Raw genomic sequence first — 13,219 nt, 5'->3', positions numbered from 1 at the left:
TTGTTTAGTTCGTCATTTATTACTCGCAATCTTTGTATACCGTAGCTCCTTTTGTGGTTTTCGTTCTCTACGTTTAGCAATAAGATCCTAGTTCTAAGTAATTCCATAATAATCCAATTCCTTCGCTAACTGCTTTCTTTGTTTTTAGGCAACCCAGACTCTTCGGTGACTTTCGACAAAGTTTTATATGAGGGAATCGTACAAGGAAGTGTGGTACAACATGAAGAAATCACAGTTCAAGGGTACAGCGGAACTAGTGTTACTATTATTGGAGGTAAATATTATTACATTTTGTTTTCTTTTTTAATGTAGGTGTATAAGCCGAAAAACTTCAAAATTAACAGAAAGTGAACTGAATTGTTGTGAAATGAAATAGCAGCACGGCGTTGGATGCAGGCCGCCGCCAACTGGCCATTATGGAAATCATTGGGGGTGCCCTAATCCTATGTTCAGCATTGGACATCTTGTGGCTGAAATGATGATGAACTGTATTTTTGTATTTAGACGAAAACTTCTTGTAGCAATTTTCAATTTTATCTGTCAAAAACTAATAATATTCTGGTATTTCCAGCATACGCTCCGTTATTCGAAGCGACTCTTTCTGGTGGCTCGGTAGTGGTGACGGCGTCTGGATCTCTAACGCTTCCTTCTGATATCCAAATTATTGTCTTGGAGCTTCGAGCGGGAGATATAGGAGCTGTTCTAATCCTTGAAGTCACTGCAACAGGTAAGTTGTCATAATTTTGATTTTTATGCGTCTCTCAACAAATAGGTCATAATATCTGTTGTGATTCTTACGCCCGTATTCACAAACGATACTTGCATAAGTGAACAGCGTTGAATAGAGCTCTGTAATTGGTTTGTGTGTCACTCTGTGCGTCCACGCGCACTGTGAGACCTCTTAGTAATGTTTGTGAATACAGGCGTTAGAACAAGATTATTTAAGTTTCTATAATACGAGTACGTCTGATTTCATTAAAATGATGAGCAAATCTAAAGCTATTCCACAAAGGTTCTGCTGCCAAGTATGTCGCTTATATCCGTGTCGGCACCGTACGTGGTCCGCATAAGGCCTGCCAGAAAAACTCAAGAGCGAGTAATTTTAGTAAAAGGTTCATCAATTTTCAATCCTTCAGGCTATAGCCACTATGGCTATCCTAAAGTGACCGTAACATGTATCGACGATTGATTTTAGTGTTCAATTGAGGGTAAGGTATTAGTGCTCTTACAGAATTTGGCAGACTTATAAATAATTGTACGATGAAAAATATACTAAAAAAGACTCTTAACATTTCAATAAAATTCTCTATATCATAAATCTGTTACTAAAAAAATATTTTTTCGTTATTTTTCTGGCAATCTACAGCAATGTCTCAGGTGATCATACATTTAAATCTCACACTTTTCATGTCAAAAATATCATCTAGTAGGTAGGTATTTCTATGTAGTTAATTAAGTATATTTCTCTCTGAAAAGCAAGTTCATATGCCCGCAACACCCTAGCGGCAGCTACGTGCTTCGCGTGTGCAACACAAATGGAACCTAGACATCTTGATATTAAAACTACTTACTCCCTTCCAGTGGCGACAACCGAAGGGACCCCAAAGCTCAGAAGGCCCCCGGACCCGAGAAACATAGAAGTTATTTGCTATTTTTCTTTTATTCTAAAAAAAACGGTTTTACCTGGCCAGTAAACCTCGCATTGTTTGATCTAACTGAAAATTTTCCCATCTTAAGAATCGAGTCATAAGAGTATTTAGTTTTTGTACTATACCTACTTGTGTCATAAAACAGCTAGCGAACACGACGTTAAAAGTAAAAGGAAAATTTCCAACAAGTTTTGGCTTCTGTTTCACTCCCATTTATGTATTTCTATTTTAACTTGATCAACCCTATACAGTTAAATTAGGGCCCCAGTTTGAGCCTTGAGCTACCTAGTTACAGCTCTGCTCGCTTCTACAACACCATGGTAACATTAATTGAAAAATAAAAGTACGAAAACGTTTGGTTGTAGATACATTTTCAATAACATTAGACTTGACTTGACTTATGGTCCTATGTCCCCTAGATGGGGCAGAGGGCGTCCACAACAGTCCTCCATCGCGTTCGGTCTTGAGCTATGTGTTTGATCTCGCTCCAAGTCTTGCCTATCTTCTTCGCCTCGTCTGCCACAGTGCGCCGCCAAGTTTGCTTGGGGCGACCACGTTTGCGTTTTCCTTGGGGGTTCCAATCCAGGGCCTGCTTGGGGATCTAATCAATAACATTAGGTTACGTACATTTATTCTGTGGTACTACCTAACTGATAGTCGTTACGTTTCGTCGGCCAAAACATGGCTCAATTAGGTTAGGTACTTTTTAAAACACACATTATACAACATTTACAGATGTTATTTTGGGTTGGGTTGGGTAGCATGAATGTTAAACATTATTTTTACATACGGCATAAGTTAAGTACCCAAAGTTCCTATTTCAAATGTCACAATAAAAATTACACAGAATTAACTTGTCCCTAAATAAGCTTTTTTAACGAGCTACCTCCATTTTTTAATCGTAGCTGTATTATGTATCTGCCATGTGACTAAGCAAATGTTGTATGCTCGTACATACCTATCTTTATGATACACCTTTCGAAATAAAAAAAATCGTAGGTACGTAGATACAGTCAGCATCAAATAGTTCATGACACCCAAAATGGCCAAGAACTTGACAACACAACACTTCTTTATTCCAATCGGAACGAAGAAGTGTTGAGAACTTTTTAGCTACTTTGGGTGTCATGAACTATTTGACACTGACTATACTAGGATCAAAAGAAATTATCGACTTGACTTTTTAATTCCTCCTCAGAAGAGCAACCGCTGCCGACCGTGACTTTCGAGTCGGCGTCATACGTGCTTCGGGTGGAGATCGGGCAGGCAGGCCTGGTGGGCAGGGTCCTCGCGACCTCCGACAACGGAGAGCCGGTCTCCTACTCGCTGCAAGTGGACAATGGTAAGCGCAACATTTAATTAATAAGCTAGTAGCTAATGCCTGCGGTTTCTCCCGAGAAATTTCGAGCAGGCCTGGTGGATTCTAAAGAAGGGTCCAAGCGACCTCCGACAGCGGAGACCGGCTCCGAATCTCCAGAAAAGTCTGGTGGTAGTACTAACTCATGAGCTATGATACTAATCGCATATCAGGGGCCAGGTCCCCCTTGAAAAAGAACCCTAGATACACCAATGGCTGCAAGTGGACAATGGTAAGTTGCAGCAACATTAATAGCCGCGTCCACACCGGGCGCATGGGCTCACGACCCCAGCTTGTCATCCTGCTCATCTAAGAGCAGAGACATATAAAATACATACATAATTAAAGTTATTTGTCTCTTATATGTTATGTAACATATTCGAGAAAAATAACTTTAAATAAATTGATCGATAGATCGTTAAAAACTAAATAAGACTGCATTTAAAAGTAATTTTTGACAAAGTGACGCCTTTTTACACGGGGCTCAAAAGTCCCGAGGTATCATAACAATATTTGCAACAAATCCTTTAAAACTATCGTATCAAGTGGAACAGGATTGCGAATGCGCAAAACAACAGATTGCGAAGTAAACAAGTGGAAAGAAAATACTGAACTGTCTCAAGTGCCTCTTACAATTAAGTAGAGCAGCTATTGATGTCTAGATAAATATTTTCTATGTTCAAGTAGGTACATTATTGAAAAGATACAATACCTACATTACCTACAATATAAATTATTACCATTCAAGTCGGCCAAGTTGGTTAATACCATAGAAAAAGAAATGCAATTTGTAAATTACAAGACTTTTTTCAAATAACACGCCTTTTAAACATACCTAATATTGTTTTATTTTCTGGCGCAAAACGATTTTTATTTGCATACATATATTGGTAGAGGAGACCATTATTTAGAAAGTAACTCAAAATATTATTAAGCTGTAGGCTAGTTTCTTAAAAAAAAAATTTTAGTCCGTCAATTTTAATATAAAATAATACCTATTGGACACGTATATTTTTAATTGTCACTCTAACAAATAATCACAAAATTATTGTGCGTTGAAGTTCCGCGCGACGTCACAGAGTGCTGCACTTTTACGCACTCACTGACGTCACGGGCCTATTCTTTAGAACTTTGGCACGCTTTATCTCTTTACATTTTCATTCGTTTTAAAAAGTAAAAAATATGTGTCGAGTAGTTTGTGATTAGCTAATTGACGGACTAATTAAAACTCTTGCTTTTTTACCTAGGAAACATCCCTATTAGACATCAAGAAAATAAAATTTTGCAGGGATACGTATGTACTCCTGCTTAGTAAATACGAAAATAACTTTCCTTAAAAGAATCTCAAGAATCATTAGGTGCAATTAATCTTGAACACGAGATCGTAATTAACTTGATGAGCCTAAGAAAAGGAATGTACCTACCTAAGTAAGTCACTTCTCTGAAGTAGACAAGTACCGTTAAAGTTGACAATGGAGAATCCATAAATCAAATTCTTCTTATTTCGGAATTTTTTTAGCTTTTTTTGACAAAACGGTATTTTAGGAATACAAAAAAAGATTAACGACGAATTCAACATCTCCTTTTTTGAAGACGGTTAAAAACATACAACTCCGAACCAAAACATTATGGTCTTACCAGATCGAGAAGGGTAACTCTAGATGGGTTAACCCTCTTCATAAAGCTATCCACGAGGGCAAGTACACGCGATTCGCACAAATAAATTTAACGAGGCGCACATTAATTAATGGGCCCAGGACACTTCCGACCGCACGCACACGTGTGACAATGACGCATTAAATAAATAAATAAATAAATAATAATAAATCTTTTGGACAATTTCACACAGCGCCAGCTAGCCCCAAAGTAAGCAACTTAATGCTTGTGTTATGGGTGCTAGCTTAACGGATATACTACTTATATACTTTTTTTTTTTTTAAATACATACATATTATACATAGTAACACCCAGACCCGTCACAGAAATTAAAATTCATCATTTCAATTTCTGCCCGGCCGGGAATCGAACCCGGGACCTCTCGGCATAGTAGTCCGTTCTGAACCACTACACCAAACGGCCGACAAATTACTTTCAATAATTTATAGCATTAAATGTTACTCCAAAAATAAGGGCGCCAGTAAACTGAGATGTAGCCAAAGCCCTGGTGAAAAACTTCAATGGAACAAGCTAATGTGATTTCTATGCAGTGGGCTATAAAATCCATATTTTATCGGCCCGAGATGATGACCCATTATTTTCTTTTGCTACTTGTATAATCCTTTTAACGCGTGTTAATGAATTATGCACCTTAAATGCTCACATAATTTGTATTCTATTTGCTTGATTAGGTGCTTTGCCCAGCGCTGTCTTCGTCTGGTTCGTAACTTACGCGCACCCTAATTTGCTAATGAAATGGTAATCATTTTGATTTAGTAATTTGCTTGTACATTGTTAGCGAAATGTATGAGCAATCAAAAGTGAAAACTAATTAATTAATAAGCATTTACAGTAATAATTAGAATGTATTCTGTATTTCTTGAACCGTAAGAAAGTAATTAGTTCAGACTTTATTTGTTATTGAAAGTAATTTGGATAATTGAGTATTTTGTTGGGTATCTCATAAGCAGAGGGCCCTGAACCCTGAAACTATGAGCATGTAATTTTAAGAACTTTCGAAGAAAAGTTCTAGTTTAATTAATACTGAAACCGATGGCGCTAAAAAGTTATATAATAACCTCGTTTAAATAATGTACAAACTACACTGAACATCAAGTCAAGCACTGTGACATCTTTTAAAGTTGTAGTAGGTGCTAAGTAAAAATGCAGCAAAAATGTAGAGCATCAGGCTATTGTACATTTTTGTGATGTCTTACAAAAACAGTCGTTTTAGCAGCGTTGTCTAGTTGAGGCTAGGTCTAGGTTATAGTAACTTATAATAACTTTCTGATAATTTTATGAGATATGTACCATCCTAGACTGCATCCCACTTAACACCAGGTGCGATTGTGGTCAAATACCTGCCTTGTTATGCATAAAAAATATGATTTATGAATGTCTTTCTCAGAGCATCTCCGGAGTCGTGTCTCAGTGAGCAGCGACGGCGAGCTGTGGCTTTCAGCCCCTGCGGCTAGTGGAGTCTACAGCTTCCAAGTGATTGCGACCACAGAATTCACGCAGGCGGTTGGACACGCTACGGTGAGTGCGCCTTTAAAACGATGCTTATAAAAACTTTTTATTGCAAATCACTTAGGTTTAGCGTAGAATAGTTAGTTCGTTGATATTACTTTTTATACAAATCCAATCGGAAAATACCTTAGTAAGCCAATCTTTAACGCCTGTTCTAATAATGTATTTAAAATTCCGACGGCGCACGCCAAATAGCGTAACATTAAACTAATCGAATCCTATTGCCTATAATCTGGTCTATTCTCGGTCAGTCAATTTATAAACGATCTTTTCAAAATGGCCTTGACTTTCGCTAGTGACGAGAAAATCGTTTTTCTTTTGACAAATGATTCTGTAGGTACTTTACAGTTAAAAACCAAGCGTTTTATCAGTTCTATGTAACTCTTTAATAGATAAAATTTTGTTTTTTAATGGTCTATAACAAAATAGGAAAACTTTACCTTAGTTATCATAAAGTATTTGTATTTAATTTATATTTTGGTTATACAGGTTCATTTATCAGTGGAATCGGTAACAGTGTGCGGGGATGATATCGTGGTAGCGCCTCTAATAGTCATCGATCGAGATGAAGAGGTAGAACATAGAAACCTGGTCGTCATGAATTCCACCGAACACGAGGGCTGCCACTACACACTTACCAACAGATGGCCTGTGGACCAGGATTGGCTATATGTTGATGAAAGCGGTCTTCATACCCATGCCATTGACAGAGAACACCCATCAATTGCTTTCATGGCTCTTTCCCAAATCCAAGTCGAACTAAACCTAATTTGTGGCGGTGATGTTACAAGAACCAAAAGGTCTTTAGACGGACGCCTAGATTGGCTCGGACCGTACGACTACGGAACCAACACATGGGTTTTGACTGACACGATCCTATACAATTCCCGAAGGAGCATAGTGAACCTTATTGTGAATGATATAAATGACAACACTCCGATATTTGATGGGAAGGAGAATGAACCTATTATTGTGGGGTATCCTGTTTTGGACCTGGAAGAAACAATATTACCCCGATCCCTAGCAGAACTACAGGTAAACAATATTCATTTGTTATCATCAAAAATGTAATCGGTTATTAAAAAAATAAGATAAAGACAGTTCGGTTTCGATGTTAGTCGGCTTTATTTGTTTGTCATATTGCCAGTCTACTGACACGCCCATTCATAAAGTATGATAAAAAACATGAAGTAGAATTACATCGCTAAAATACTTCTTTTATAACTAAAAGATAAAGAGGTCTCAGAAAAACTTCTTTTGTGTCCAGAGTGGGGAATTTTCACTGACCTCTAAAATACTTCGCTTTATTTAAATGCCCCAAAAACAACAACTTTTTACCTTTCTGTGTACTTATTTACGAGGTGAATGTACTCCACCCTGGTTCAAGCAAATAAGTCAAAGAAAGTTATTAAGTGCCTATAAGATATTTTCCTCATTTTTTACAGTTACCATGATCGCCACATAATTCGCCGAATGTAAAACGATATTTCACGTTTATAGCATTTTTATAGGATCCTCGATTGTTATGATATCGTTGCGTTAGTAAAATCAAAACGTAATACTTATTTTAACATCGATAAATACTTACCTACATGCAATAGCATGATACATAGTTAAGACGTTATTTTAGGGTTTTCCCAAGCGGATTTTTTCTTCTTTTCTTTTGTCTCATGCTTACTTGACAAATGAAAAATTAACTGTAACTTATGTAAATTAATTTCTGTTTTTTACAATAGGTACAAATTTTATTACTAGAATGAGAATTACACAAGGCAGACTCCTATTTTTTGTTATCTCAAATCAGATTTGGTATCCGAAAAGTATGTAGACAGACTATTTCTAACTCGAAAGTTACTAACTCGAACTATTCTAACCTCGGAAAACCCACCGCTTAACTCCAAAACAAACCCTTTAGTGTATTTAATTTTAGAGTATTAGAGTTCAGCATCTTGTAGCTAATATCTTTACAAATTACTATCTTGTAATAAAAAAAAATACAAAAACCTACAACCTACCTTGACAAATTAGTCATAAGAGATAAAATATTTTTCTTCATGATATAAAGAGTAGATGGCAGGATCATAGTTCCTATAGCCATAATAAAGAACTAACGTAAAACTTGCACTGGCTGTAATATTTTATCGACAAAGCCGCGAATTGCGCAATCCTTTGTGCCGAACTTACCAAATTTATCCCTTTTCACATATGCTTTTTTGTCGGTCGGTTCTAATATATCGACCTTTGAAATGCGCGGAATCCAGTAAAACAGATGTTCCTATCTCCATGTTGTATGCACCACCTGCGTTTTATAGTCCTAGTTGGAAATTGTCATAGATTTCAACTTGCAAGCTTCTTGCATACCGTAATAAAATCTCTTGTACGAGTAAGTCTGAAGTTGTAATGGCATACTTTCGGTATAATTAAGAAAATTTAAAATTTTACATATCTATTTCAAGGCAACCTTAATTAAAAAATAGAATACTTTACCTAAAAACTGAAAGGCTACCGGAAACTGAAGGATATCTTAGTAGGAACTCTTTAAGCCTGTGATTGGTTGAACTTCAATATTAAGACCAATCACTGACTTCAATATATTCTTAACCGTAGAATAAAGTTTGATTATCCTTTCATGACACTAAACTGAGAAATCATCATCATCATCATCATTCAAGTTGTTATAAACTTCAAAAACTGCTAAATATTTTGGTAGTAGTTGCTTCCTTCATTCTTCGGCACATGTATATTGTACAGCACGTGTATGATTCATTATGGTCACCACACCATAATGGGCCTTGTTCTTTACTTCTACTTAAATATGTTGCTTTGTCATGATAACACAAAAATTGTAGCTTCAGTCCAATTCATGTTACATTGCAACAGCATGGGTGGATATCTGAATATAGGTACTTATAGTTGTTGCAATTCACGAAGGCGAGTGAGCTTTACATATTGTGTGGTAGCTCGCTACTGTGTTTTTCAAAAGTTTTGACGGACATTACACTATCGTTATGTGCATGGTACACGTACACACACAAGTAAAGCTCACTCGCCTTCGTGAGTTGCAAGAACCATACCTAATTATTAATCTTATAATTATGGTTATTATAGGCAACAGACGCAGACGTGGGAGAAAATGCCCGGTTACGATACTGGAGTGAGGACCCTGAAATAGTAGTGTCACCTACAACTGGATTCGTGCATGTTAGGAGTGGCGCGCAGTTGGAAGAAAACATGATGCTGATGGTGAACGCCACAGACCGCAATGGAGAGGGACTTACAGGATCTATATCTCTCAAGGTAGTGAAGTGTGGTAGTGAGTTCTTCGAACTCCTCCTATGTTCTTCTGATTAATTTCGTTGCGGGTGCGATGACAGTTTAACTTTCCCCCGGGACAAACTTGACCTTCACTGGTTGGGTTATTGGCGGTCAAGCTGTAGATCCTGGCTTGTCTACACAGGAGTTGCAGCGGTGGGAACGAAGGGTGAAAATAGTCCCATGGTGTATAATGTTACGGTTGATGTGATAAATTGAAAATTATTAATAATAACCGGTTATTATGAATAATTACCGACAGTCGCGGTAAAAGTGATAAATTAATCACATTTAACAGTGATTATTTAATAATTCAACCTTAGTACTAACAAATTTCATAAAAGAGAACAACATCTTGTGTACGTGCTCGTGTACAGCCAAACTTTTGAACGTTTTGATATCATATATTAATATAATTTGGCATAATGAGTTTGGAATGTTTCTTGCATAATATTACTTTTCCATGATGCCTATAACATAATGTTTTGATTTAAAGTGAAAAATAGGTTAAGGTGCGGCGGGGGTGGCCCTTGGGCCACCCCTAAGCCGCCTATTTAGTTTTATACACACATAAATGACCTCATATTAATCACATTTACCAAATCATGCGGTAATTATTCATAATAACCGGCGATTATTCATAATTTTCACATTTATCACTTTGACCGTAACATATATTTTCGTCTCCTAAGGTCATTTGGTTCAGCCCGGTTTAGTGGCAGAAGTATAAACTTTTCACATGAAACAATTCTAATGTTAGACTTTATAGTACCTCATAAAACAAAAAGTTAGAATGACACAATTTATGTAACGTCTGCTTTTCCAGACAATCCTATTGATTACCTTTGTCTAGACGAAAATGTTACTATAACAAATAATAAAGAAAGTCATGATGTAAGTGGCCATTGTTAGTTAGAAATCACTTTTTTACAAATTATTACAATGGTATCGACTATAAATTTTATCAACGCTCAATAAAATACAGTTTAGCACATCTATGACAAAAATGTTCACATTTGTGCTATGAACTCATACCAGATGTTTATCTTTACAATTTAAGTTGCTAAACTTTATGCAGTAGTTCGGGCCTCTGTATTTTCCGGGATTGTTTTACATATCCATTTAAAAATGATGATAATATATCCGTCGCCGCTAATTTATTGCATTCTTTCCGTTAATTTATTTATTTATTTATTGACAAAGATCTACCAACAACACAACTTTACCCTCTTTAGTTAATGAATTTGACCCTCAATAACAATGTATGTCTCGATCAAATGACGTCATTGATTGCAATTTCTTTTGTTACTTTGAGTTACCCTCAAGAAATTTCCTTTTCAGGTGAAGTTACTAGAAACTAAACACATCGCCGTAATCACTGCGCGAGATGCTTTCTTGGAAGACGAGAGAATCATATTGGGCAATCTAAGCAACGCTATAGGGTACGAAGTGAGGGCTCTCCGATCGGTGGTGACGTCAATATCCGAGGAACAAGAGGCGACGAGAAAGAAGAGGGATACCGCCGCAACTTCAGGGGTCGCTTTAGTGATATACGTGTATGGACTTCTACAGAGTGAACCTGTTTCTGTGGAGACACTTTCAAAGTTAGTATTGATTATATTATGTTCTCATTAAATAATGAAATAGTCCCCATTGCATCTCTAAAGATGCATAATTGTATCCTTTAAATCCATAATTTTATCCTTCTTCAACTTTTCTAGCAATGACGATCTAGCATTTTTTTTTTCATTCCAGTGACATAAATAGCGCTACAATAGTAACGGTAGACATAGCAAGTATACTATCGCTAGAAGATCATCTAGAAGGCAACGAGATATGCGTCATCACGGGACGTGATACAGGCTTGTTAGCAGCAACAATAGTCCTCAGTGTTCTACTATTCTTGCTAATTGTGGCGGCTGTGGTATTTTACTTCCTCGTATGGTAAGCCTCTCCGTTACCTAAATTACTTTTTTATTATCTCTTGTCCATAAATAATTCACGGTTTTCATTGTTAACTACAGGAGAAAGAAACAAAACTACGACCAATTTAGCGACGCTAGTAGTATCGTGTCGCAAGGTGAGTCACCCGGCCAGCCTTCCAAGCCCGACGTCGTTGCTAAGCCGCGGTTGAATATCGAAGAACTCAAAAGAAGTGAAAGGAGACTCCAAGACATGTTAAACGCTCCCATTGAAGAAGTCACTGTTGAGCCGATACCGACTTCTTCAAAAATGGATACAACTAATCCTACAGCTAAACCATTACAAGAACCTTTAGCGCCAATAGTCGTCATACAAGATAAACTTAAAGATGCTGCGGAGGAGTCCGATGAAGATGAATTCGGTGAAATAAAGAGACCCAGAAGAAAGTCAGTTGTTACTTTCAATGAAAATGTAGAGAAGATCATACACGTGGATGATTCCGATGAACCCGATATAATAGCAAACCCTAACTATGAAGTGTATAAATTGTAAATATGTTTATTTATTAAAAGATTGTAATGTAAATAAAATAATAACTTCTAATAGTAAATTCTGATATTCCAAAATAGTTTTGTTTCCGTCCATATCCGCATTTTTAAACCCACCTATAGTGACTTATAGGTTAGCAGAATTTATACCACAAACGGTATTTTGTGACCGCGAACAAAGTACGATAAGAATTTAGTGCTTATACTAACACTAAATCTGCTTTAAAGTAGGTAATACATTTTGGGGAAAACTATCTTCGTAATGTGTTTTTGTCTACCTAGGCTCTATAATAGCCTTGCGGAATACCTAGTAGAGTCAAGTCGAGATATTTTTATATTTTCCTGATCAAACCGTTATCTATTAAATTACACAATGTGGCTTACGAATGTTTGTCACTTGGGAATTAAATCCAATTTCTCGGAGATCCAGGCGATCCCTCGCCCGTCTCACCACTGAACCACCGGATTCCTTAATACTGGAGCACATAAGTATGTCGGTTTGACTTCGATCCAAGGAAGACTTGACTTGGACTTTGACTTCGAGTACCTATATTTTATAAAAATTATTTAAAAATAAAATATACTCTTTATCCTAACTCTATTTCCGTACATGTGTTGTTTCAGGTCATCAAAACTATTCGTGAACAAATAAAATGTACTCGACAATTAAAACATGTAACTCGTGAGATTGTACCTATAATACACCGTGGGAAAACAAAGTAAGCATACGAATTTCATTAGTATGTCAGTGAAGGTTGTAAATAGACAACAAAAAACGGGATCTCAGAAATCTGAAAAACCCACTGATGCGGCGGCAACGACCTCTTTACGAGGGACCCTAAGATATTATCAGTGCCCAAATTAAATTACGTTAAGTATGTTTAGCGTACACACTCACTGCGAGTTTTATTTTCGTACGTACTTAATTATGTTACAAACGACTTCACATCAAGCTAAATACTAAGGTAGAGCACCTTCACAACAAAATTAAAAAATAGATAATTATGTTGCGCTGTCGACCGTATATTAATTTTTTATCCGTAAAATGAATAACTGGTGTAGGTTGAACCTCAGGAACTGAAACTCAGGCTAACTAACTCAACTCAAAAACATCCGACGGCAAAAATACCACTGCGGTTGATTTATTTACGGATTTCCTGGAATTTGCGAAGAAACGAAACAATTTGAACTTGAAAGAGTTTATTCAATATTTTGCTTTGGGAAAGGATCAGTTTGGGACTAAG

At 36.8% G+C, this 13,219-nt stretch overlaps 1 protein-coding gene across 1 annotated transcript in view; it reads left to right on the top strand.

The window, feature by feature from the left end:
- Positions 1-12,053, top strand: part of LOC135088660 (uncharacterized) — a 42,228-nt gene extending 30,175 nt beyond the window's left edge. Inside the window, 9 exon segments of the mRNA XM_063983591.1 lie at positions 149-274; positions 572-727; positions 2,848-2,991; positions 6,071-6,201; positions 6,682-7,227; positions 9,301-9,489; positions 10,846-11,108; positions 11,260-11,448; positions 11,529-12,053. Coding sequence (XP_063839661.1) covers positions 149-274; positions 572-727; positions 2,848-2,991; positions 6,071-6,201; positions 6,682-7,227; positions 9,301-9,489; positions 10,846-11,108; positions 11,260-11,448; positions 11,529-11,979 — 2,195 coding nt within the window. The 3' untranslated portion in view covers positions 11,980-12,053.
- Positions 12,054-13,219: the final 1,166 nt, after the last annotated feature.

This window comes from Ostrinia nubilalis, chromosome 4 (assembly GCF_963855985.1).
Source record: "Ostrinia nubilalis chromosome 4, ilOstNubi1.1, whole genome shotgun sequence".
NCBI lineage: Eukaryota > Metazoa > Arthropoda > Insecta > Lepidoptera > Crambidae > Ostrinia > Ostrinia nubilalis.
This window is presented reverse-complemented; position numbering and strand designations above follow the sequence as displayed.